General features: G+C 45.1%; 2 protein-coding genes across 6 annotated transcripts in view; one reads left to right on the top strand and one right to left on the bottom strand.

Annotated features, from left to right (window-relative positions):
• Nucleotides 1-10,819, top strand: part of NUMB (NUMB endocytic adaptor protein) — a gene marked incomplete at both ends in the record, with an annotated part of 35,546 nt that extends 24,727 nt beyond the window's left edge. For 2 of the 5 annotated variants that reach the window (XM_082000607.1, XM_082000606.1), the window contains 6 exons: nucleotides 956-1,096; nucleotides 2,617-2,818; nucleotides 5,025-5,327; nucleotides 7,171-7,320; nucleotides 8,172-8,315; nucleotides 10,104-10,819. In XM_082000607.1, coding sequence (XP_081856733.1) covers nucleotides 956-1,096; nucleotides 2,617-2,818; nucleotides 5,025-5,327; nucleotides 7,171-7,320; nucleotides 8,172-8,315; nucleotides 10,104-10,819 — 1,656 coding nt within the window. The remainder of the gene's footprint in view (nucleotides 1-955; nucleotides 1,097-2,616; nucleotides 2,819-5,024; nucleotides 5,328-7,170; nucleotides 7,321-8,171; nucleotides 8,316-10,103) is intronic. The other 3 variants (XM_082000609.1, XM_082000608.1, XM_082000610.1) reach the window with 2 other exon arrangements.
• Nucleotides 10,820-15,554: 4,735 nt separating this feature from the next.
• PAPLN (papilin, proteoglycan like sulfated glycoprotein) overlaps nucleotides 15,555-26,699 on the bottom strand; it is a gene marked incomplete at its 5' end in the record, with an annotated part of 38,411 nt that continues 27,266 nt past the window's right edge. Inside the window, 11 exons of the mRNA XM_081999957.1 lie at nucleotides 15,555-15,826; nucleotides 16,384-16,559; nucleotides 17,868-17,976; nucleotides 18,543-18,670; nucleotides 19,349-19,486; nucleotides 20,881-21,019; nucleotides 21,952-22,076; nucleotides 22,900-23,037; nucleotides 23,835-24,486; nucleotides 25,683-25,812; nucleotides 26,509-26,626. Coding sequence (XP_081856083.1) covers nucleotides 15,651-15,826; nucleotides 16,384-16,559; nucleotides 17,868-17,976; nucleotides 18,543-18,670; nucleotides 19,349-19,486; nucleotides 20,881-21,019; nucleotides 21,952-22,076; nucleotides 22,900-23,037; nucleotides 23,835-24,486; nucleotides 25,683-25,812; nucleotides 26,509-26,626 — 2,029 coding nt within the window. The 3' untranslated portion in view covers nucleotides 15,555-15,650. The remainder of the gene's footprint in view (nucleotides 15,827-16,383; nucleotides 16,560-17,867; nucleotides 17,977-18,542; nucleotides 18,671-19,348; nucleotides 19,487-20,880; nucleotides 21,020-21,951; nucleotides 22,077-22,899; nucleotides 23,038-23,834; nucleotides 24,487-25,682; nucleotides 25,813-26,508; nucleotides 26,627-26,699) is intronic.

Below are 26,699 nucleotides of genomic sequence, written 5' to 3'. Positions count from 1 at the left end.
AAATACTTGCCCTGTGGCTAGACTTCTCCAGGGGTGCTGTTATGGTATGGTTCACCCTTACTAAAGCTTCTGTCTCTTAAGAATTCGTTTCTAATACAAACATACTGATGTAGGTGAATTCAGTCTACTGATTGCTTAATTAAAAAAAAAACAAAACATGTATTATTTTTAGAAATGTTACTGCATATAGCTAATCTTTTAAAATTGAATTTTAATACATTGTGCAGGCTCTGGAGGAAATTAAAAGTATAGGACTTAAAAAGAGAATATGCTGTTGCCTCCTGGTGGTTGAATACATGAGCACAGGTGCCAAGTACCAACCAGAAGAAAAAATTTTGAAAAAAATATTGAAAACATAATTTTGAATGCAGATAGTATAGTTTAAGAACTATGCTATGTCCTTTTTAGAAACACTTCCCCATCAATCTGTGAGAACAAATCAGGGGTGTTTATCAAACACCGGTGGTGCTGGTGCTTTTCCATTGCATCCGTGCTTAGCTAATTGACAGATCAGCTTTTGCTTTTTGTGTAGCAGCTGTGAGACGTTTTCACACTTGCAGACCTCTCCCATAAGTTTCAGAGTTGTGTTTTAACCACAGTAAAGGTTTTTTGACTGCAAGATTACTGAGGCTGCTGTAAAAAAAAAAAAAAAAAAAAAAAGTGAGCTCCATAAGAGATCTTAGGAAATGTTTGGGACCCTACATTCTTAAGTGGTGCCTTGGCACAATTATACCAAAAGTAGCTGGTGAAAAATGTTATCTGTCCTTTTTGTTTCATACTGGGAATAGATTCTGAATTGTGAATTTGTTGACAGATAATTATAGCCACATCAGGTTATCCTCTTTTTAGTATAATTCATCTTCTTGCATTTAACACTAGAAAATTACTTGTTCAAGTGTTTCTCCCTACTTCCTCACGTCTTTTATTGTGTGTGGGGATTTTTTTTTCCCTTTAGGATCTTATTGTTGATCAGACAATAGAGAAAGTTTCTTTCTGCGCACCAGACAGGAACTTTGACCGGGCATTCTCATACATCTGTCGAGATGGCACGACGAGGCGCTGGATATGCCACTGCTTTATGGCCGTAAAGGACACGGTAAGTTTAATATGGTGTGTGTCCAACTTTTCTAGCTTCTATCTGGAAGTTATGCTTGGAAAAATTAACTACCTAGAATACTGCAATATGTTTTGACTTCAGCTAAAATAGTACTTAGTCCTTGAAAATTATTTTAGTTCTAATTCTTTATATCTGAATTATTTGCCGTCTCTCTGTGGTGTCGTCTTGTGGAGAGAAACGTTGCCCAGCATGTGTATAAATGGAATGCAGTCAGCCTCAGATATCTCTAGCAGAAGGGAACTACTCTTCTAAAAATAGACAGAAGATATTCTCATCTGAAAATGTATACAGCCAAAAACTGAAACAGCAATGACAGTTTTTCCAGGATAAAATCATAGTGAGTAAATACAGACTGGTTATGAATGCAGCCTCTTGTATGCGAATGTTATCTTGAATCGTGGAAAGTCATTTGAATGTTAAGGGATGGAGCTAAACTGAATTAAATTAGCAGCCTGTTTGCTTCCAAGTGATAGAATTTTTTCCAGTAGAAGGTTTGAAAGTAAGTTACCTCTATCAGTCTCTTGCTGTGTAGACTTAAGTTATTTATTTAACTCCCTGATCTGGCCTTTTCCTCTTTCTGCTTTTGGTTGAATCCTGCCTATATTGTACAAAGTGCTTGAAACCTCCTGCAAATTCATTGCGTGAACTCCACATAGCTGCATGTTCAGAGCAATTGTACTTGACAATTTATCTTTTTTCTCTAAAGAGAAACAGTGAAGTTAAAAATTCCCCAGTGAAACTTATGTTAGAGCTGGAGCATTTCTATTTTCACCTGTGAATAACAGGTGAATTCACTTACTGGTTATAATAGATGAGTTGAGCTACTGGTGGTAATAGTGCCTCTGACTCAACTGTAGCCACCATATGAGCTGGATTGCTGGACTTCCTCCAACTTGAATTTCCTTTCCTTATTGCAGTTATTGGACAGTGGATCCTTTTGACCTCACTGGTTGATAATGGAAGTGCTTTTCAGAAGGCACTCTTAATACTAACTTGTGCATTTGGTCAGGGCCATTAAGAGGTGTCAGTAGTCACCATTGTACTTTTAATTTTCATGCTTGCACACAACAGTAGTGTCTCCCTGAGCCCCCTCTAAACTTTCTCCATCTGAGAATAGCACTTACCTGTCCTTCAGAACTTACACCTGCTTAAGATGGCTTCACAAGAGTTTCTTTGTGCACAAATGTACCCAGAGGCAAGGGATCCGTGCAGGCACGTTATCGCACTAGCATCTTAGTAGCAGTTGAACTAAATAGATCATCCAACAATCTCTTTCATTTCTGGGTGGCCTTCTTGAACACTGCCTGTGCATTAGTAGGTGGGAGTCTTTATATATCAGGTTTAATTTTAGAGCCATACAAAAGGTGGCCAATTACAGCAGTTCTTTTTAATGCCTTAATTAGATTCCTCTTGTAAAGGCAGGTTATCACTTTGCAATGCTTGAAGCACACGTATGTTTCTGTTCCAGTTACTGTATGACGCAATGTTGTCTTATACAGGGGGAAAGGTTGAGTCATGCCGTGGGCTGTGCATTTGCAGCATGCCTGGAGCGAAAGCAGAAGCGAGAGAAGGAGTGCGGAGTGACTGCCACCTTTGATGCCAGCAGAACCACATTCACTAGAGAGGGGTCATTCAGGGTCACTACAGCTACTGAACAAGCAGAGAGAGAGGAAATTATGAGACAGATGCCGGATGCTAAAGGTACGGGGTGCAACTTACACAATCATCCGTAGCGAGCAAAATCAGCACTGAGGTGAATTGGAGCCTGTGCAAGGATTGAGGCTTAACATCCTTGCAACATTCCCTCTCTTCTGTACAAATCATATTCCCAGACGTTTGTCACTTCACAAGGTGAAAAATGCTCCCAGATTCACTCATGGTGCATTTTCCCACATCTCCTCTAGAAAAAGTACAAGTGGCTTCATTTGCAAAAGCTGCTTCTGCTTTGTGTTGTCAGCCTGCTTTATGGCAGAGAACACCGTAGATACCATACTAAATTTCTAATATACTTATTAGAAAAATGTTATAAAAATATAACAGGTTTGCCAGACATGAAGTAATCCTTTTTGTAGCCTAAAGCTTATGGTAAACGAACAGAAAATGATACACATTTTTCTTAGAAAATAATGTGGCTTTATTTTTAAGGCAGGTTACAAAGTGTATGTACAGAGTTCTATTGCATGAGGGAAGAACAGGTCAATCACAGTGTGCTTTCTAAAACAACTAAACCAAAACAACCCCCTCCCCATAAAACACGTAACTTTTGCACTGTTAATTACATTCAAAACTAGTAACTAACTGATTTGAAAGGAGTTAGTTCTTATTTTAGCCACTTAAAATGTCATTTAAAGTGTTCTCAAATTCAAGTGAAAGTAGAACTTCTTACCCAAGTTCTACCACAAGTGGTGGAGTTCTACAGCTAACAAAAAATTATTATAAATATTGCCTGTAGCCCTCTTTACAGTGGAGTTAAACTTTTGTTTGAGGGTTTCACAGCAAGTTTTATGCTGCCACTCGATTGCAAAACTTTTAATCTTCGTTTTCATCGTCCATCTGCTTGTTCCCATGTGTTAGTTTTAGAATGTGCTAAATGAAGCTTAAACACAAGGCCTTTGTTACTTGAGAGCATGAGTCAAACTCTTGACTCAATGAAGGTGTGTGAAATCCTTTCCAAGAAAGACTGATTAGAAAAGTTTCACTTGAATGAGCCACAGCAACTCATGGGTACTGAAGCTTGCAAGACAACATAATTAGTTCCTCCTACCATTCCAGCTCCTCAGAAATCTCTAGTGTGACTCCTTTTTACCAGACTTCTAGTAATTCTGTTGATGTGTCAGCAAAAAAAGTCATTGTTTTTCCTAAAACATTTGGAAAGCAATATAGGGAAAATAAGAGTTCACACCAGGACAGTGAGATTTCCCTTTTTCCTGCTGTGTTGATTACCCCCAAAGCCAATTCCCTTATGATGAGTGAGAGTTTTCCTAGAGATGGAAAGATCCCCATTGCTGTTCTAATCATAGGTGTCATGATTTACACTAAGCTTAATCCTACATTTCTGCCATTAGGCCTGGTTCACAGAAGCACTGTGGTGCTCTGCAGAACCCTGCAAAATGAAGCAGCTGACTTTAAGTTGGAGGAGCTTCTAGAGCCACTAACTAGTGACAGCGTGGTAACATACAGATAAATTCAGGGAAAGTGACACGGGAACTCCCTGTAAATGCGGCTGGTGTTAGCAAGGCCTGTCAGCTCAGAGGCTGGATCTGCTTTGCAGCACGCTTCCATCTATCTGTAACGTATTTCCTGGAGGAGCTGGGGAGCTGAAGCCTGAGAGCTGAATGCAGCCCACCCTGTTAAGTGCTGCTGCTGCCTTTGGCCGGCTGAACCTTGTGCAGGGTGTTTGGCTACTGCTGCTGATTCTGCAGGGGTAGGAGGGTGGCCTTTAAAAGAAGGTCCTAGAGCTGTGTTCTGTTCCCTGCTGCTGCTGAGCTAAGCCATCCTAAGTAACTTAGCATAGTTTGTAGTAATATTTTGGCCATAGTTCTGTGTGAGGCAAAGTAAAGGTCTCAAACACACAGTATACTTTTCAGTCTTAATCATAAAGGAATTGCAGGTATTCCTAGAGCTGCGGTCTCAGGAATAGCTAGAGAGAATGGATACATAAGGCCATCATTTCCATGAAGTGGCTAGCCTTAGTAAGCTTTGCTGTGGAGACTGGATGTAATGTGACATGGTGAAGACAGTGAAGGTACACAGAAATGATTTTTCTGCTGTGATGTTAGTAACACATTTGGAAGAGTACTAGTTAGAGAAATTGCAGGAATTTGCATTTTGAAAACAAATGGGAGTAGGGGCAGGCAGTTGAACACTACTTTGCGTTACTCTTCTAACCTCACCCTATTTCCTCCAGCAGTTGAAACAGAAGTGAAAACAGTAGCAGCAGGTGCTGCACCAAACAATACTGCCCCCTCTTCTGGCTCACCAACCTCTCCTACTGCTGAAGTTGCTGCCTCTCTGGATAAAGAAATGAGCAATCCCCACGCTATTCCACGGAGGCATGCCCCTATAGAACAGCTTGCCAGGCAAGGGTCTTTCAGGGGCTTCCCTGCCCTTAGCCAAAAGATGTCTCCTTTTAAACGCCAGTTGTCTTTGCGAATAAATGAGCTGCCTTCAACAGTGCAAAGGAAGACCGATTTCCCCATGAAAAACTCAGGTAAAACCAATATAGTTCCGGTGAAACATTAGCTTAAATTGTCTCTTCCTCCTTTCCTTCTCTGTGACTTCAAATAACTCTTTGCTTTCTAGCAAATGCTTCTTCCTGCCTCATGTGTATCATTTCTCATGAATAAACATCACCATGTCAGAAAACTTCTCCTTTGGGAATAGGCAGGAATTTCAAATGTGGTATTCACACACAGAAGGCAAACAGTTCTAATTGCTACCTGAAATATTGGAGCACAGCTTGAAGTGCTCCAGGAATGGGTGTTGGTGAATTAGTAGGTGCTGGCTCTTCCCTCTGAGTCACTGAACCAGTTCCTCTGCTTAATGCCAAGGCATCTTGAGAGACAAATCCCTTCAAGGCCTTAACCACTTGTCATGGGATCATGTGATGCTTTTCTGCAGTCTGTCCTTCTGCCTGTCTGAATTATTCTTTTTAAGAGCAATGAAATGCATTTTCACCTTGCATTAAAAGAAACTTTACTGTTTAGGTGGCACAGCTGGCTGTATCAGTAATGTATTTTCCTGTGGTGGTAGTGGGGTTTTCTAGAGTCACCCCAACATAAACACCTGGAGTGCTCTGTACCTAATGTCCTAGAATCCCTTAGCTAGGCTCTCTTGCAGGCCAGCTGTACTCTCAGAACTAGTTTTAAGGCAACAGAACTAGTTTTTTAGGCAACAGAACTAGTTTTAAAGTTCTAAGCTTTAAAGTAAAAATTACTGTGGCAAAGGCAAAACCAACAAAAATACGTAGCCTGACTTCTCTTCTAATCCTTATTTGGTGACTTGTGCTTTAAGACCGGTACTGAGTTTATCACGTTTACAGTAATAGTGCACTGCTTACTGGTGATGCTCACTGAGCACACTATAATCTGAGTTTTTAATGATTCATAACATTTCTGACGCATGTTCCCATGTATGCTGCTGCCAGTGCTGCTTACTGTCACACCACACGTGCTGTATTGGAATATCCCTCAAAGACTCAGTTTTTGGGCATGCCTCCCCCTGAATTTTAAATACGGTGCATGTTGTGTCCAGACATCTTATTTTTTTCAATATTATTTATTTGTGCTTAATTATGCCTGCTTATGTCAGTTCTGTGCAATGAAGGACTGATGATCAGTACTTTTGAAAAGCAGAGCAATTAGTAATAATGAGAACATCTGGTAAGTCAACAGTTTTACTCCAGATGTTACTTTATCCACATTATGCTGATACTTGGTTTAAAACTGAGTGTCCATTTTATTAGAGCATTCAGCTTTTGCTTTTCATAATTCTACCACAGGAGCTAGGGATTTCAGCTACCGCTGAACTGGAACAATCAATGTTCTAACTCTAGACTTAACTCGCCACTGCACATTGCTGTCAGCACATTTAAACTTTATCCAGTTACTGTGGAAGTATGTTGTTGGAACACTTAAATCTATCATAAGTATTTTAATTTCACGGAGTGATAAATCTTAGTGCCAAATCCTTGAGATGTTTAGCACTTTAATATTGAAAGATTTAGATCTCTACTAAAGCTATAGAAACCCCTTTTATTTTTTGAAATGGACATCCTCTTGCCTTAACACAGAGAAGCAGTAATAACTGACTTGAAATCTGGAACACTCACCTCCTTACCCTCTTGTCTTAGTCACAAAATACACTAACGTGGCATTCTATCTCAGATCAGGACTTCAACACTGATTTAAAAAAAAAAAGCTGTCATGCAAATCAGTAGCAGGAACATCTAGGATGTAAGGGAACTAATTATATTTCCATTTCACATTAGTATTTGTAAACTGTTTCTGGTATCCTTTAAACTTCCAGTTTAATTAATTTTGTTTACATTTTAGTCCCTGAGGTAGAAGGGGAAACGGACAGCATTAGTGCCCTGTGCTCGCAGATCACCAGTGCTTTCAGCACACCGTCAGAAGATCCTTTCTCTTCAGCCCCCATGACAAAACCAGTGACAGTAGTCGCACCACAGTCTCCTGCCTTTCAAGGTTGGTGATTTCTTTGCGTGCTGTCGTCATGCTGGATGAGGCTTGAATGCACATAATGTTGCTTTCCAGTAACACATGGTCTTAATTTCTTGTGCAAGTCCTGTTACCAGTATTTTGGGGGAATGCATCCTGCTTTATTCATCTTGTCTGTTTAGTTTTTCTGTGTGTTTGTTTTTAACAAGAAGTTCATGCACCTACCACACGATAGTTACCTGTAAAAGGGACTGGCTTTGAGTTAATGGCTGTTTTAACATTCTGCCTCCTGAACTGCAAAAACCTTAATGACTGTGTGTCACAGGAACCAAATCCCAAAAGGGAAGAGATTTTGTGCCACCACATGATTACTGTTTTCCACACAAACTCTTAGATAAGTTGTGGAGAGATGCCAACTATAGAACTCATAGCAGCCTCTAATTTTCATTTCACTGATATGCTTTTATACAAGTTGTGTGAAAAAAGAACCTCTCCTTGTTAAATGTAGTTATTGTTAGTTTGCATCTAAAATCTGTTCCTCTTTGAATCTAAATTAATCATACAGTAACTTCTGGTGAGCTATATCTCTTTACAAAAACAACAAGTTTAACTTCTGTTGGTTATCAGAACTGAAGAGCTCATTGGGTACATAAAATCCACCATCCCACAATTCTGTTAACAAGCGTTGGCTTGGTGAAAAGGATTTTACTAGCTTTATCGACTGTCAGTCCAATTTGGCTAGTTTACACAAACTGCTGTCATGTGGAAGGGTCTAATATTGTTGTATGTTGATAGGTATGACATTGCCCACTAACGTTCCAGTCACGTGCATGCCTTGCATGAATTAATTGCACTGATGTTGTCTGCTCCCATTTTAGTTAATGGCACTGCCTCTGCCTTCTGTGTGCTTGCTGCTAAACCATCCCAAGCTGCTGTAGTGTCTACTGCTATGCCAGTTCGTGAAACCAATCCTTGGGCTCATGCTCCTGCTGCTAATACTGGAGCTGCAGCCATGGTCGCTGGTAAGATTGGAAGTAGATCTGGTGCGTTGCTATGAGAACTTGGATCAAAAGCATAATTGAGCCCTTGAGACAATTGTCAATGCCACTTAATGGCAAGTGGAAGGAACACTAACAAAAGCCGGAAGTAGTAGCCTTTTGCACAAGTGGATGGAGGGAAACGATGGACTCACTGGTTCTGGGTCTATAAGCTGGACTGATTCTTCTTTTAGCAGCATTTTAGAAAATCCAGTGCTTAAAAAGGAAGTAATGAAATATTGTGTGTTTGGGGATGAAGGGGAAAGAACTTGTATGTCTACCCAAAATAATTTTTGTGCTAACGTACATAAGGAGAGATTAAGTTGGTTGCTTAAAGGCTTTAGAGGTTAATTTCTTCTATTTAGTAAGTTTAATCTGTCCCTCCAGTCCTTGTCTATAGTTATATATAAGGTAAGGTGGTACTTTAAATAGCTGTCACTTGTGTGGACATGTATGTTAGAAGGCTACAATCAAACTAACATAATTTCCTGGTGTAAGCTCAATTCAAAAAGAGTGAGCTTACACTATTACTACGCTTCCTTACTAACTATTTTCACTTTGCTAGTGAAATAGTAGGTTCTGCTTGGCCTTGTAAGAGTAACAGCCATTTTCAGTAAGTCTTCCCCCATAAGAGAGGGTCCCTAAGCTCTGCCTCCAACAGTTCCCATTGTAAAGACAACAGTAAACTGATCTTTAGCTAGTGTTTAACTAGATCAGGCTGAATGAAGACTATTGAGCAGTAACGGTTTTCCACTTCTCCAAATTGTCAAATGAAACACATGAACTGCAGAGCCAGCTCTAGCATTCCTGGTTGCTTTGCTCATCACGTTGGAAACCTGGCAAGGCCCTATGGGAGGGAAAGAGAATTTGAAACTGTAGGGAGAAGGAAAACAAGAATTCAGCTGTCAGGAGATAGTTTTGAAACTAGGGGAGGAATGGAAATGATGGTGGTTTTTGTTTTTTGTTTTTTGTTGGTTTTTTTTTAAATCATTGAAGATAAGATAAACGTGTTAAAATCAGAGCTGGTTTTATAGAATAAAAGTCTAAAACGCTAAGCGTTGAACATTGCGAAAGAGTTTGAGAGGTTAACAGCCTGAGTTATATATGAAAAGAGTAAGGGAAGACTGAGTGGAGATGGAAGAATGTAAAGGATTCAATAGTAAGTCCAGTTTACATATCATATAGTAATTTGATTAGATGTATTGCCTTAAATGTTCCTGTGTATCATAGTGAATATTCACACTTCACTTAAGTGTTTATGGGACAGAAAAATGAATGTTGTCTTGAACTCCCAGTACCATTACATTACTGTCCTTTAGAGTGTAAAGCCTTAATTTAGGAAACAGAGCAAATGAGTCTTAAAAACAGCTTTTTATAGCTTTGTCTTCTAACATTCCACCAGTCCTGAGTTGCACATTCAGAAACTGATACTCCTCAGTTAGAGGAATTAGTGGTTGTAGACTAGATCATTGCCACTAAGTTATAAGTGCAGGCAGCAGCTCTCCAGAATGCCCTAAAGTCTCAGAGATCTGCTATGAATGAAAAGAAAAAAGCATTTTAGTGAAGAAACTCTTCTCTACCCCTTCTTGACCAATGTCTTCCTATAACAGAACAGTATAGTGGATGCATAAAAATGCTTCTAGTGTTGGTAGCAGTCTTTCAACGGTGGAGGGAGGAGGCCTGTCTGTTCTTGCGTACATCCTCCAGCCTTCCTAACCGATAAAAGGGTGATGAGTGGAAATATTAATGGCTTCCCCATGCTTTCCTTCCCAGGCACCGAATGGAGCAGCACCTCCTCAGGTGCAGCCTCACCAAGTCTCTTCCAGGGAAATCACAGACGTACTCCCTCAGAGGCAGACCGCTGGTTGGAAGAGGTCTCAAAGACTGTCAGAGCCCAACAGCAGCCAACCCCAGCCCCAGCCCCAGCCCCACAGCCACTATTACAGCCTCCTCCAGCAGCTTCCCAGTCAGCACCAGCCTTCCCAGTCAGCACCTTCATTGCGCCTCAGCCTGTGCCGGTGGGTGTGGTACCACCCATGCAGCCAGCATTTATTCCAGCTCAGCCCTATGCTGTAGCAAACGGGATGACCTATGCAGCCCCAAGCGTACCTGTGGTTGGAATCACACCTTCCCAGATGGTAGCCAACGTCTTTGGCACCGCAAGCCACACTCCAGCAGCCCATCCGCATCAGTCACCCAGTCTTGTCAAACAGCAGACATTCCCTCAGTATGAAAGCAACAGTGCTACGACCAGCCCTTTCTTCACTCCACCTGCGCAGCACAACGGCTCTGCAGCTTTCAACGGAGTCGACAGTGGCAAATGGGCTGCAGAGGACAAGCATTCCCAGCCTCCTGCAGCTGCTCCGCAGGTAGACCCATTTGAAGCACAGTGGGCAGCACTAGAGAGCAAGGCAAAGCAGCGCACTAATCCCTCTCCAACTAACCCCTTCTCAAGTGATTTACAGAAGACATTTGAGATTGAACTTTAAGCAGTCCTGTGGGGGGTGGATAAATTGTACATTAGAATAGAGGGATAAAGGGAGCAGAGGGGACTGTTTCTGATCAGTTTGCTTTGATAATCCCAAAGGTCCCTTCAAAACAAAAATGAGTTAGAAAGAGGAAGCAATTATGGGGAGGCTATAAACACACAGAGAAATTAATGTGCAGTTCTTAAAAGGAATCCTGGAGCCACCCCAGTCTGCATTCCCTCCTCACTTGGAAAGCTGGAAGTCAAACAGAGCAAAGGCAGGCACCCAGCCCCGAAGCCTGTTCCGCAGCAACATCAATGATCTCACAGAAAGGGAGGCAGATTTTGTACTTGTGTCCTTCTGATGCCCTGTGAGTCCTGGAGTGGGGGGTGGATGTGGGTGGGAGACTGTCACCTGCTTAGCAAAAAGCTAGGTTTGTGAGAAAAGTTGAGCTTCCATTTTGAGTAACACAGTGAATATTATATGTAAAGAATAAAGTAAAGCCAAAATCTTTATTTTTATGCATTTAGAATATTTTAAATAGTTGGATATTAAAAGCTGTATGAGTTGTAAGTAATCTTGCCAAAGGTTAAAAAAAAGGGGGGGTTGGATGTAAGAAATTGTACATAAGATTGATTTATCTCTGATTCTTATTGTAAGTAATATTGGGGGGTGGGTGGAAGAAGGGGCTCTAGCTTGTTCTTGTATCTGTTCATTGTAAGTAACATATTGCAACAACAATCACAACCAATAAGTCACTATATCGTAGTTTTAAATAAAGAAAATTAAAGAACAGTATTGTCATGGTTTGAAAACCATGGGGAAAATTTACTGGTTTTTATCGGAATCAAGCTACATATTATATATAGTATGAGTTTTTTCCTTTCATGTATTGCTGCAGTTTCTTTGTCTTAATCTATTGGTTCTAACACTACTGTGACAACTTACTGTAATCATATCTATGTCCTGGGGCTACCTGGGAAACCATTTTATGTTTGTCTGTCAATAGATCTTAGAGGTTTTTAACTTTGGTTTTATTTTTTTTTCCACTGATTTGTGAAACCTTGTGGTTAAGGCTGCAGCTGGTCCAGGTTCTGCCTCTGGTGACTCGTGAAAACCATCTCATTTTAACTTTACTTTTAAACTTTGGCCTTACAAGCAAATGTAAGTTATATATATTTGTACTGATGATTTATAATCTGCTTTAACAGAAATAAATGTTGGTGGTAGAAGTGCTGTCTGTGAAAGCTTTATTCCCCACCCCCCTTCAGTTTTCAGGATCTGCCCTTCTGGGTGGCTTCTGTGTTGTTAGGTGAATGTAGATGATAAGCTGGGCTTGCCAACATAGAAGCTTAGTAATGGTGTCTTAACACCCCTCATATTGTACACCAGGTTAGGTTACCTTGAGCTTTAAGCCTGAACTTGCGACCTGTAACTATTTAAAGCTCTGAAATGGCAGGCTTTACTGAAAACGTCAGATGCTGAGTTTGCATCACTGTATTCTCTATCAATGGGTGTTTACATACAGACAAATACGAAGACACTAACATTCAGAAAGGAAAACTCACTTGGTTTTCTTTCCCCTACTACTAAAAGGACTGAAAAGCCACATGAGCAGACGGCGCATTTTTCACTCCTTTTCTGGTCTCCCAGTAAGTTGATACCTACCCTGTTAGTATGACTGTTTCTTACTGCATTCTTGTGTGCACCACCTAGATTTAGACATAAGGACAAGTCAGACTTTGTGAGCTGAAGGGGAAGAAATGCTCCCTTTGTTTGGCCCTAGGTTTCCAGCAGTTTCCATTTCCAGGCAAGCACAGTGAGTCTCACAGTGTTATGGTCTGGAAAACCAGGGCTTTTTTTTTTTCTTGACAGATTCTTACCTGTTTTCAGTATGGTATGAATAGTAATGCCCAACATTCCCTATGGTATTTGAATTGGTACCAATGCTTTTTTCAGCTTTCAAAAAGTAAGCAAATATTTGTAGACATTTATAAGAGAATAAGGCATACATGCTTGCTTTCCTATTAGTTCCCTATCTTTCACAGCAGTGCCCAAAGATCAGCTGAAAATAGCCCAGTATAGCTACACCCTTCCCCTGCCCTGGAGATAACGGTAAAGGAGATATGACCTTCCTACAATCCATTGTTAGGGAAGAAAACAAACATCTTGACCCTCAAATCAAAAAAGTAAACATCCAGTTAGGCAGTTAAGTGGTACTATATAGAGAGGGAAAGTCAGCTTGCCAAATAGAAATGTAAAAAGACCCTTTAGTTAACTATTACAGGGATGACAGGTACTTAAAAGCAGTGAACTGCATGCCTTCAAATACTATCCTTGCTACAGTGGTTGTGCCGCTGAAAGGAGGTCAGAATAAACACTCCCTTAACCGAAGCACCATCAATGTTAAAGTTTAAAGTCCTGCCCATCAGAATCCAGGTGGCTGTTACAGCCCTCATGAGGCTTGAGAAAGTGCTCCCTGGCCCCATCTTGTATAACCATACAGCTGAAATGAAAGCTGCCTATACAAACTATTTAAATATTCTAAAAGCAGAGCCTCTGACAGAGTAGAAAGGGGTAGTATAGAACTGACTGCTTATTCTGGCACAAAAGGGTCTGATACAACCGCAATCAACTTTTAACCGTACTCCTGAGCAGGTCCACAGGTCTTTACCCTCTGTGCCTACCACATGCAAACCGAGAGGGCTTCACTAAGACTGGAATTTACACAGTCTGTGATTAATCCCTGGTCTCAACAGGCAAAGTCATGCTACACACTGAACTATCATCCCCCCCTGCCAAATAAAGGTGCCAGTCTGAGATGTCAAATGCAAAATTATATACAAACACAATCATTGTTCTTAAATAGCCAATGATGGCAACGTCAAACCTTATACTGTGACACCTACCATGAATTACAGCAGAGGAAGGTCCCCCGAATCAAATTAAAGCATCTTAACTGCAAAAATAAGTATTTTTGTCTTCCAGCAAGCAGAATCTACCAGACCACAGAAAGACCCATGCCCAAATAGCTGGTAACTGTCATGTCTCGCTCCTTTACTGGATAGCTTCTAGACTTTTCAGTTTGTTCACATCTTAAAGCAGTGTGTCCAATCCTGAAAATCCACAATACCTGTGCTGAAGAGAGCACAATCATTAGCTTAATAATTCTTATTTTTAGGTGCAGCTGAACTGATTTGCTGGATTTAGAATCCAAACCAGCTTTAGGCTGTCAAGCCTGGGGATTTACACCTATGTATTACTGCTGCCCTGAGTACGGAGTCAGGACTGAAGGAGAGGAGAGTGGTATGAGCAGAGTCCTGAATTAGCCACCTTCCCTAGAAGCCTGAAATTAAAGTAACAGAAGTGGGGGGTATGGGGGAAGCCAATCCTCCATCCCCCCAACCAAACCATCAACGCTACACACCAGTGTACTAGTTTTTCACTACATCTATGCAAATAATGAATGGGTAACCATGCTAATTAATATGATTAACCCATCCAACACTCAGCAGGGAGTCAGGGGGTTTGGAATGAGGAAGAGAGGGACTGTTAGAGCTGATGCTAGGGTACAACAATACCTTGGAGGCTATAAAAAATGCTTTTGCTCAGAAGTTGTAATTCCATTTTGAGATACTAAAGACACCCAAGGGTCTTTCCTGGTTTAACAGATTGTATAATCTTACCTCCCTGCACACACCCCTTAATGCCTGAAAATGTCTTTCAGAGCCTCATATGCACATTGGCTGCCACTCAGTGTTAGTCTTGAGCTGAAGGGTGCCTTTCAGCTATAGCTGCTCTGCATGTTGTTAGCCCATAGCAGCAGCCCAGGCCACATGCAGAGCCAGGCTTTCCTGGAGTTAACAGACTAGAGCGGATCATTGGGAGGTTTATTCTGGCAAGTCAAATGCTCCTACATGTATTTCTAGGTGTATATTATTTGCCTCCCCAAGCTACCCAGCACAACGCTACCATCGAGCCCAGCTTTGCAATAAAATTCAACAGCACAGTTCTGGCTCAGAAAAAGAGTAAAATTATCTGCCGAGCCTTCCTATGGTGAGTGATACTTAAACTGCAACATCTCAGAGCAGATAACGGTGTTGGTATATTCATCTAAATTACCCCTAAAATTCAGGAAGGGCTAAAAGTATTCCTTTATTTTGTCATAAGCTTTCTGTGAAGCCTTGCTTCTGCATTTCACTCCAAAGCTGATTACAGTCAAGTAGAAACCAAACTGATCCAGCTAGAAATTTGTCTAAGGTCTACTGGAATGAAACAGCTACTGTAACGTGGCAGTACAGCTGCATTGCTAGAGCTAGCGGTCTCATAGGACCTGAACGCTAATTTTATATGCATCAAGCCTTTTCTCATGGCCAGAGTCCTTTGCATTTAGATGGAAAGTGCTCCCCAGGATTACAAGTGTTCATTGTTCATTAGTGCTTTGGTTAAGACAGTTCAGGCCCATCTTCAAACGCTTCAGAGATGATTTTTTGTAAGGGGGCTTCTCTCTCGTGCTCCCTTTTTCATGCTGGTTATCTGCCTTCTCTAGTCTCGCAGCATCCTTACGTTCCCAGTGTCGTCTTGTTCTGGCAATGACAGCAACTATCCTTAAGTGAAGAGATGGATTAGCTAAGAAAGGCATGGCGGGGGGGGAAAGAAGTTTGCAATAAACTTGAGGGTGGTGGGTCTCCCACCCTTTGAACAGTTACACCCACTACACTCTGTTCCATTCACCCTCTCGGGCTTTCCAGCAGGGCAGAGCTCCCAGAACAGTTTCATGCAGTAAAATGAGAAGAGTTCAGACTTCCAGTCTTGCTACCGGTCACCTTTTGCGTGGCCGCGGAGGCGTCCGTCACCCGCGGTGACGAGGCGGGCTGGCCTGCGGTTGGTGGCGCGAGCAGCTGGCGCAGCAGAAGCTGGAGTAGTATTCGCTGCGGCAGAGCTGGGCCTGCAGGATCAGCTCACAGTTGGCGAGGTGCGGCTGGTCCACGCACTCTCTGCTGGGGTCCACAACGTGATTCACAGTAGCTGCAGCCGAGCAAAAGGCGAAGCAGCGGTAAATACACTGCCAGGGCTGATCCTCGGGTGTCGTTTCCCTCCCAAAAGGCGCAAGCATGTTCCCTCTTTCTCCACCCTGCCAATTCTAAGGGGATTGTTTCAAATTTAGCCCAACATCTGGGATGGGAGAGAAACTGTCACCGCTGGTGAGATACAGGAGGAGAACGCAGTCTCTTCTGAGGCTGATCTCCTGAGGAGACACCACTCTACACCCTTTGTAAAGCCAGCTGGATGGTGTCCAGAGTCCAAACACAAAACTTGGAGCCAACTATTTGGTCAACCAACTATGGCATTTTGGCCTCAGGAAATTAATTAGGCTCCCAGCACCCTGGTGGGGGGCATGTTTCCAACCGTCCTTCTCTGCCCAGGGAAAGCAGGGGTCCACAGGTAGCACAGCCCAAGGGCTCCTGCTGCTCCCCAAAGCCAGAGGACAGCGGTGGATGAGCACACGCAATGGGAAGACCGATAACCGCAGCCCAGAGGCTGGCACTGTGCCGGGAGAAGCGGGAAGGACAGGCTGTACTCACCGCTGGGCCTGCCCCTCAGCACTTTCACCTCCGTGCTGGCACTGACCGAGCTGCTGCTGCTGTAGGCGCTGCACGTGTAGGATCCCTCATCAGCCTCTTGAACGTTGCTTATGATCAGGCTTCCATCCTGGGACAGGTGGATGTGGTGGCCATCTGCCTGCATGGGGACTCCATTCCTGTGGCGGAAAACATTTTGTACTACTATTCCCACCCACGGGGCTAAAGGAGCTCTCTGTGCTCTTTGGGAACTGATGCTCTGCGGAAGGGGTGGATTTTTACAAATTCAGCAGGAAGGAAGAAGAAATCTTCTTTTGCCATGACCTGGCTCTGCTATCGGGTAGTAACAGGAGTCTGCATCCGTTAGCCCACTGCCTGCGTGGGAGGTAGCTAGCTGCGTGCTCTGTATAAAGACAGTTGCCCTTTCCGCTATTACACATTTTTGAGGAACTAAGAGAAAATCCAGGGTGCCTTTCCCACTCCCCAGGTTGTGGTCTGGCAGTGCTTGTTTGGCTGGCATCGATAGCAGCGCATATTGCTTAAGGAACATATGGGGTAGTGAGCAATGCGCCCTCTTTCCTCTCCCGTTAAAGTTTGTTTAAAAAAAAAAAAAGTTTAAAATACCAGCAAGATTGTGTCTGTTCTGTTCCTCCTGGAATACTCTGTGCCCAGCAGGAAAACTGCCTGAATTATGAGCTCCCAGCTACCAAGGAAATGAAATCTGTTTCACTGAAAAGGGTTTCATTCAGACTCAGAAACTTGCATCATGTTGTTAACTCGAATACTCTCTTTGCGAGATGGCCCACTTCAGTCCTACCCCTTGGAGTCGAGGGATTTAAATGATTACCAATCCATCTCTCTGGATCCTTTGCAGGAAGGCTCCAAACCAGAACAGATTACTTTCAAGTAGGGGAAAACCACCCACCAAACACTTGCACAAATTCAGAGTTTCACTGTAAACCATCAAGAGAAGAGGACACAGCTTTTCCTTTACCTTTATCAAAACGCTTTAAATTTTCCTTTGCTCCACTTGAGAGTAGAGGGAGAGAACTATCACAGCAGGAAGCTGGGAGAAGAGTTGCTGGTATTGTAGGGGGCTAAAATGTTTGCTAGGGTTAGGCAGAGATTGTTTTATAAAGACCAACTAAAGATCTTCCTCCAGTTACTCATTTTACTTTTTGCTGTTGTAATGTCACTAGCTTTCCAGCATGGAGCCCTTCTGAACTCCATAAAATATTAGCTTAAAGTCTGCTTTCCTCCTCATTTGGCTGGAACACAAACTTGGTGACCCCTACACCCCACAGGGATCTTGCCCAGGATTTTTAGGGGTAATGGGCAAGTTGATTAGGAAAGGGCAGGTGATGCCAGCTGGGGCTGACAACTGTGGGTCTCTCTTACCCGGCAGGCATGCTGCATTACTATTTGGAGGGTAAGCGATGAGGTTCAGGAAGAGAAGGAAAGGGAAGTTCTGTCTCATTTTTGCTCACCTTGACCACCTTATATTCACATTGTTGCCAGTCACTGTACAATGAAGTTGAGCAGTCCCTCCCTCAGGTACCGTGATGCTTGGCAGAAGACCAGTGATCCTCAGCTCTCCTAGACCAGAAGAAAAATCATCACTAGCAGGAAGACAATACTATGCTGCCTCATGGGAAAAGTCCAACGTATGCTATGATGAGCTATGAGCCCCTAGGCTTTGAAACAGCATGTTTGGAGCTATGACGCTGTTGCTATGGGGAATGTGGAGTTCCTAAGGGCTTTGGCCTAAGCAAGGGCAAGTAGCAGAGGCCTCAAAGAGCTTTTTCCTCCAGCTGGACACAAGCACATCACATGCACAGAAGAAGCATCTCCTTAGTTCCTCTTGCTTCTATATCCATTCCACACCAGTGTCCCAGAAAGAAGGCCCTGAGAGTCACTCTTACTGTGCTATTAGTTCCTCTTCCCAGCTGCCTGGAGCACCAAGATCTACTAGGCACACACAGATTACTATTGGCAAAACCAACTCATTCTTCCATTGCCCTCAAGCTGCCCGTTAAACATTAGGTATGAAGCCAAGAGGCATGGCCAGAGAAGACACCCACGCTGCCGGGCCCTCCCTGTTTCCCTGTATGCACACACACGTGTGTGTAGACATGCCATGCACGCCTCCACCCATCCAGTACCTAGAGGTCGGAATAGGACCTGGCGCCGGTCCTGGTCACGTCCATTTGAGGCAATGCAAGTGAAGAAGCCAACGTCTTCAGAGCTGACCCGGCTGATAACCAGGGCCCCGTCTGACTGCTGCCTGTGTCTGGGGAACAAAACCAGAAGGCCCCTCAGCCTGTGCTTGGGTCAGAATGGGACTCCAGCCACCAGAGCTGAAGCTGAGCCTCATGCACAACTTTGGAGTAACGCTGAGCAAAGGTTTAGCAGCAGCTTAGTTCAACCTGTAATGTAACCCCTTGTCCCCAAAATCCCAGCACTGGTGCTGTAGGCTCTGGAAAAGCTCGCTGCTAGAGCAGGCTTCTGGGAGCAGAGGGTGAGGGGAGCTGCAGGAGACCAGCACCAGTAGCTATGGAAGTTCACTTGCAGGCACCCTGATCTCTCTCTTTGCTGTGAACCTCTGCCCCGGCTCACACACCAGCTGGTTTTTGGCAAATTTGCTTGCCGTGTGTTCCCTTTCTGCTCATCTTGTAGATGAAGAAATTCCAGCATTAGCTCACTTGTAGACCCTGTATCACAGCTGTTCACTGGAGGGTTCAGTGTTCAGACTTTGACCCGTGAGCGAGGCTCAGGCAGTCAGGCAGCACAGCCTGGCCCAAAGGGAGGAAGCTGGCCAGCATAAGGCAGGACAGGCCCTAGCTGCATGGCCAGCAGCTCCTTGCTCTCAGGGACGAGACAGGGAAGGCAAAGCAGGGCAAGGCAAGGCGGAGGCTCCCCTCCCCATGAACCTGCCTGTGGGGTATGGTGGAGCCACCTGGGGGTTCACCTGGGAGAGGAGAGGGGCTGCCCGTCTTTCTGCCACTCAATGGTGAGAGCCGGCGATGCTTCCACTGTGCAGGGCAGTCTGACTCGCTCCCCGACGTTGGCCTCCACTACTGAGGGCTCGCTCTTATCCATTCTCAACCTGCAAAGTCCACAAGCACAGCAAAAGATGCAGAAACTTCCTCGTTCAGCATTTGACCTTCAGCACACGGCTTTTTTAATCACAAGCCTTACTTTTTGCCTCTAATGGGAAAGGGAGGTCTCTGCACTCCTGTCAGAGCTCTGATACTTGCCATTACCAGCATTCACGATTCAGAAAAGAGCAGCCTCCATCAAATCCTGCTCCAGTTGAGGACAGCTTGGTGCTGCACTCCTGACAGCCAGCTTAACCCTTTAGAGACAGCAACCCTGTTTCTTATAGCATCCCTCTGGATCACAGCCTAGGAAGCGTTACAACATGAGCACATGGCAAATGGTACCAAGTCCTGAACAGAGCACCAAGCAAGCTTCCCCTAAGGTGCTTGTCTGGCACACAAAAACGAGCAGGTGTTTTTGGGGGTGTGAAGAGCCCGTTGCAATCACTTGACTGCACGCAAGGCCCAGGAGCTGGCCATCCACTTCATGCAGCAGAAAGGTTGAGATCAGGCTCTCACACCACTCATCTCCCCATGCTCTTTGCTCTCTTAATAACTATAGCTAAACACCATTTAGAACCATGATGTTCCCAGAGTCAACTAAAACATCACGTCCCCCAGCCCCGTTCTCTGACCTGAATACTCGATCTCAAAAAACAAAACCAAAGAGCCTTAATACAATGCTCTTAATTCAATGAATCACTTCTTTCTGCTTTTAAGCAGAAGCAGCTAAGGAGGTTGGTGGGGAGTTCAGCAAATTAGCTGGGTTTTAGGTTGTAAACTCAAAAGAAGGGAGGGATCAGATCATGGTCCCATTTAATCTGGAGCCCTAACATGCTGCATTTAAGGCAAAAATAATTTGTACTCTTTTATTTCTGTGGGGCCTAGAAGCATCAAAGAAACGTGCAAGAAGCTACAAAATATGCCACCCAGTATGTGAGGAGACAGTTTTGAGTCAAACTGGTTTGTTCACAAAATATTTAAAATAAATAGACAGGGGCTAAAGTAACTGGAGCTTTTTTTATTATACACATGTCAATTTTGTGCTAGTTAACCACTTCCTGTTTGCTTTGTTTTTTTTCCAGAACAGGCTCCTCTTTCTGCCTACACTAACTTGAACAGCTAAGGATGCTTGAACCTAGCCCCTTTGCTGTCAGCCTCCCTGCACGTCTTTGCTCAGAATACGCTTCTTTCAAGAGACCCTCAGGAAGACAGAAGACAGCGTGTGACTGGGATCTTTGCCCATTCCTGCTGTCAGCAGTTCAGTACTGCTTGCTTCCCAACCGTGCCCCAGAACAGCTGACCCAGGACCTTTCCAGTCTTCAGCTTTTCTACATGAAGAGGCGCCATATGGTTCATCAGCTGGACATGGTAGACAAACCGTTCCTGTATGTGAACTCACCTGTATGTGAATTGCTGATGCACAGAGGAACCGGCTGCCTGTACAACCTTGCTGCCTCTGGATAGCTCTCCATGCTGCTGGTTTTCCTTGTGAAGGACCCGACCTCTCTCACCCTCTGCCAGAGCAGTACTCTGGTACTCTATTCAAAATAAAATGCCATATGTGAATAAAAGGACCCTTCTTACTGTGACCTCTTGCGTAGGGTTTCCATGAGCTTGGGAGAGCTTGCTGAACTGGAGCCAAAGAGCCCTTCAGCCATCTGTTTTCTGGCTGGCTATTGCAGTAAGTCTGCACTGTCTACTAATGAGAGTCACAGACCTGCAGGCAAGCATTTTTAGACTCCTTTCTCTCCTCTGTCAATGAGCATGTTGCAGCATCCCTTAGGCCACAATGCCTTCTGCCCCATGTGCCATTCCTGTGACAAAGTACACTTCAGAGATTGAAGGCTATAGGGTACCTTGCTGGCCCATCTTTTAAGACTAGTCTTTCTTTTTTTTGTTGTTTTTTTTATTTCTTAAAGGTGGCACATTTTTCAGAACAGAGAATCTGTTACCCAGCAGGACCTGTTCGGGCGAAACACAAAACAAATGCACCAGCAGAGACAGCTATGGCACACTGGTCACATTACAGTGTGAGATGGAGGACCCAAGAAACTGCAGAAAACCCCTCTTCTGGAGCCTACTTTCTGGGATCAGGAGGCAGCTGATGGCTCTTAGGGAAGACATGCTCGCTGTGCTGGAAATGAGGCAGGTTACAGGCAAGCCACAACTCTGGTTATGGGGTGACCCTGCAGGGGAAGAAGTGCTTTAGGGCTAAGGTTTTATCATGAGGCAACACCAAAAGAAGCCCTGCTGCCTCCACACTCCTTCCTGGCACCCCTACAGCAGAGGAGGCCGACTGCTTTGACTAGCTCTTGGGACACCACTGCCATGGAGTGAAGGCAACCCTGCTAGCACAGTGTGGCAGCGGAGGAAGTTTGCTCCTGCAGCTGGCTTTATTGCTCCTGTTGCCAATAGCTGTTAACGAGGAGCCCTGAGCTACCTCTTTGGTCTTAAACGGAAGATAAGTCACCTATGATCTGTAACTGAATCTGTCGTCTCTCTGTCCTCCCGTCAGAAATGAGGCAAGTGTAAGTCCCGGCGTCCTCCGGCTTGGCGTGGCTGATCACTAAGGAGCTGTCGGACTGGTAGGTGTGCCTGCAACAGGAGCGAGAACTAACTGCCCCTGCCCAGCCACGGACATCAATGGGAGAGCAGCCCTTCCTGCTGACGTTACATAAACCATCACCAGGTAGTGCCCTCCCCGGCTTAGAATAAAACAAAACCTTGTTGACCACAGAGGGGTCACAGGCAGGGGAAATAACTGTGGCAGAAGGGAAGTCAGGAACAGAGAGGAAACAGAGATGGGAAAACAGGGAACTGCTTTCAGCAACCCTCTTCCATGAGGAGGCAAACCGCCCTTCCAGGCAGGAGCCTGAGCCCCAGCAGTCATCTGCAAACAGAAAAGCAGAACTGGGCTTTTCCCAATTGTGATTTTCATAACACAAAGTGATTGTCTGGCTCCAAACTGTTGCTGGAAACAGACTTCCCAGGAAAAACAGGCTTTAAAAGTAGTTTTTAAAAAAGTTATATCTTAGATGGCAGTGCCAGAAACTTCCAGCCAGAAGAACTCTGAGTTATTCGGCTACAAGCTTCATCCTGGACTACTGACTTAGTGCTGCTCCAAGGTGAATCCAACAGAGACGGCATTTTTCTGTATCACTACCCACATGTCAGCTTCCACCAGTGCCTTGTTATGGGACAGTGCCTGTTCACTAGCCAACACCTCAATACTATTGCAGACTGTATCTGTTTCTGCTGTATGCAGACCAGGTGGACAGTTCATACTCTTAGGCCAATACATGGGCTTGTTTGTTTATTTTTTAAAGAGTGTTAAAGGTAAGATTACAAAGAAAGTGGGCAAGCATATTTGGCACTTGTATTTGGCAAGGAGCCCATCAGTGAAGGGAGCTGAGCTCACCTGTCAGAGGAGACCGGTCGGCCACCCCTCATCCACTCCACTCTGGAGAAGGGGGACATGCCCGTCTTGCAGACCAGCTGGATGTTTTGTCCCACGACTGCTGTCACAAAAGAGGGCTTGGCTTCCTCCAGGATGGCTCTGAAAGAGAAAGTGATTCCATTAGCACCTCTGCTGCCCTCCTCTCCTCTGGGTCCTCTAAGGTGACTCTGGATGAGTCACAACCACAGGGCAAAGCAGGACTGGCTGCCTGTTCACCTCAGAGCAGATGCACCAGGCAACACATGGGAAGTCCTCTCCTACATGGCAAAAGCTGCTCTGGACAGACTGAATGCCACAGTATCTCCAGGAAGAGAGAGAGAGTCCTACAACCCCTCTTTTCTGAAGGAAGAGGTTCAGCTTGGCAGGCAGACATGGATCCGGTGATCCATTTATACAGACACAGATCCATTTAGACCTAACTCTATGCACTCCTGATTTTCAGGGTGACACCACCTGGATCCTGACTCAAACTCTGCATCTTAAAAGTCTTTCCTAGAACAACCCACTGCTGGTCTATGCAGGCTCTGAAGTCAGAGAGTTGGTTAATTTTTTTTTTGGTCAGAACAAGAAAAACACCTATGGATTCTTATTTACAGTGTAAGAATGCCTCCCAGACAAAGACCCCAGGATCCTGCAGTCTTTTCACACACTGTACTTCCAGTGCTGTCAGAAAGAAGGAGAGTGCAAGGAAAGAGACAGCAGATAACTCCAGGGCCTGAATAACTTGATTTACCAAAGAGCCACCCACATCTATAGCCAATCCATTGCATGATATTCCCAGTTAGCTGGTCCCGGCTGGGGCAACACTTTCACTCCAGAGGAAGCTGCACCGATGCTTCACAATGAGCTGACAGAACAGGAAAAACAAACAAACAAACCAACCAACCAACCATCACCTGTGCAGAGCCCTCGCTGGGAACAAGTCTGCAGACAGCTGGTGCCCAAATCCCTCCGTCATGGAAACATCTGCTCCCAAGGCCTTATGCCACTGCTTGCCTTCGTGGGGCAGGACCTGCTGGCCACTGCTGCTCTGCCTCCCCGAGGGCCCAGGCACTGCTGCTTCCTGCAAGTGCGGCTGGCTCAGGCTGCCCAATCTGCTTTGTTGGGTGCCCCAGCGCTGGCTCTCCAGCACGCTGGTCCTTGGCAAAAACTCTGGCAGCACCTCACTTCTCCAGCTGTCCTGTCTGTGGCTGTCTTGCGTGGGGCGTGAAGCCCCATAGGCTCTTCCTTCTTGGTTGCGACTTGCAGACTCTCTCGGGGGTGGCTGCTGCTGACCCCGAGCATCCCCTGTGTGAGAGCGGGAGCCAGCGTGCTGGCCTTGCAGGGTTCCTGTGCCAGAAGGGGGGTGGTGCTCCAGAGGACTGACCCCCCCGGAGCTGTGGCATGTTCTCATGCACTCCTCCTCTGAGGCAAAGCTGTTTTTATTGCCGTGACAGCCGCCGTACCAAAACCGGTTGCACTTGCCAACAACAGTCACGAAGTACCAGCGAGTGGTCCAGTTTGTGCAGGGTCCGTGGGCACTGGGCAGCAGGCATAGGACAGGATACGCTGCCAAAAAGAGTGGAATGGAGTGAGATTTAAGGGTCACGAAGCATGAAGTTTCAGGTGCTTCAAGTCACCTCCTTAGGTGATCTGATGCACCTTATGGGCAGAGGGCATGTAGGAAAGTAGGACACTTGAGTTTTGCACCCTCGTCTGCTTTGAAATTGGGCAGCTGTTCACGTGTTTCTTTCTGCTCCAGTTTTGCCACTGGTGGAAGGAAAACCAACCTCAGAGACACTTCTGAATCTAGATACTAGACAGATGCTTTACGGCCTTTCTCGGGGAATTGTGCAGCTACAAGGGTGGCTCTGGGGCTTCCTCTCCTGTGAGGGTTATGCGACTGCCGTTTGCGTATTTCCAGCCCACAAAGCAAGTGGATTAGACCCAGTTGTGAAGCCTCATGCATTACAGAATGCCCCTCCACACGTTGATATAGAGAGGAGCACAGCCCAATATATCTGCAAACAGAGCCCCGAGTCACAGGTATTCACAGGCGCATGCTGACAAACCCTGGATGCAAGGCTCTGACTGAGGGGTCCGTTGCCAAGCTGCGGTTGAGCAGAGAGGATCCAGAGAGCTTTCCGTTTCCCCAAGGCAGCCCCACCGTGCCGGCCACCATGCAGTCTCTGTGCTGCGGCAAAAGGACGAGGCAATGCAGCAGCAATGCGCCTGCAGAGGATACAGCTGGGTACAGCAGGCACTGTATTGAACTCTGTTGGCTGAAAGCATCCATGCAGTCCTGAGGAACACCTCCATCCTTAGCTGTAGCTCTCATTCCACCCCCATCCATGGGTTGTCTGAATGCTGAGCACAGCCCTGACTCCTCAGAGAGGCCTTACTTCTCCTAAACCCTAGTAACTAATTTGGAGCACTCTAGGCTGCATCAAGGTGTCTTCTCAGGGGCAAACAGCTCCCCAGAAGTCCTACAGACTGACAGAGATCACATAAACACACATCTGTCCAACTATCACCAGAGGACACCAAGAGTGTCTGTGGTAGCTGACAAAACTGACCTATCTGGCCACTTTTCTACACTCCCTCCAAGCTTCCCCTGCCTCAGCCACCAGGCAGAATTTATTTTCAGAGATAATTTACTATATTTTACAGAGAGTAGAGCCTCTACACAGGAAGCTTCTGTACGCTACTGGATTCTGTAGGACTCTTTCTACCGTTTTAAACCAAAAAGCCAAAGCATCACTTACGGTAGTTGGGCCTATTGAGACATCCTTCCCCTTGAGGACCTGAAGCTGAAGCGACATTGTCAAAACAGCAGCCGTACACGGAACTGCGGCACTCGCCCGAGGGGTGCTGCTGGGACAAGGCTTGGCTTGCCTTAGAGACAGGAATTGAAAGCCAAACATTATCACGTGTAGATGGGGACAGTAGCACATGCAAGGCACTGTGTCCAAGCTGTTGGCTGCAGAAGGCCAGCTGTTAGAGGACCTACTATTTGTTTGTTTGCCTCCTAGAGGCTTTCATGCTGGGAAGGGGTGGGAAACTTGGCTGATAGCCATGGAGCCAGGGCTGCACTTCTCTGCAAGACAGACCTAACCAGCCCAGCCGCAGGCCAGTTTTTTCAGCTGGCCCCACCAAGCACCCCAAGCTATGAGAGGAATTACCTCCCTGACTATTTTGCCCTCAATTAACCTGCAGAGTTGACAAACAAAGGCAACAAATAGTGGCCATGTTTTTCCCACTTTTTTTCTCCTAGAAATTGGATGGCAAGTTTCTGACCGACAGAAATTTGATTACTTGGGTTTATTCAATCAGTTCTACACAGGATGGTCTTCTACTTCTCAGACATCTAACCACCCACCCTGTCCCCTGCATACAGAGGATCACAGGTGGATGCCCCAAACAGAACAGGAGCAAAGTGGGCCAAAGGGCTTGATGCCATGCATGGAGCATTGGTCTCCAGCATTACTGGCAGAGATGAAGCACAACAGAAATACAGTCTGAGTCACTGGGGTCAAATCTGAATCTTCGTAGCTGATGGGCAGCTAAAACACAAAGGGGTTTTGTACTTACTGTTGGGGCAGCCGCAGTGGGCTGATTCCTGTTCACTTGCACGTCATGGTAGTATTGTGGGCATCCCATGTTGTTTGGACCCTGGGCAGCCGATACTCCATCAGGACAGCATCCATACCTACAGGGAGAAGGCAGAAGGGCTGCAGCAATACCTGACCTGCCCAGCTCAACAGGCAGAGGCTGTAAATTTC

Source organism: Phaethon aethereus (genome assembly GCF_964289735.1).
Source record: "Phaethon aethereus genome assembly, chromosome: 5".
NCBI lineage: Eukaryota > Metazoa > Chordata > Aves > Phaethontiformes > Phaethontidae > Phaethon > Phaethon aethereus.
Note: the sequence above shows the minus strand (reverse complement) of the source record. Positions and strands in the feature narration are given on the sequence as shown.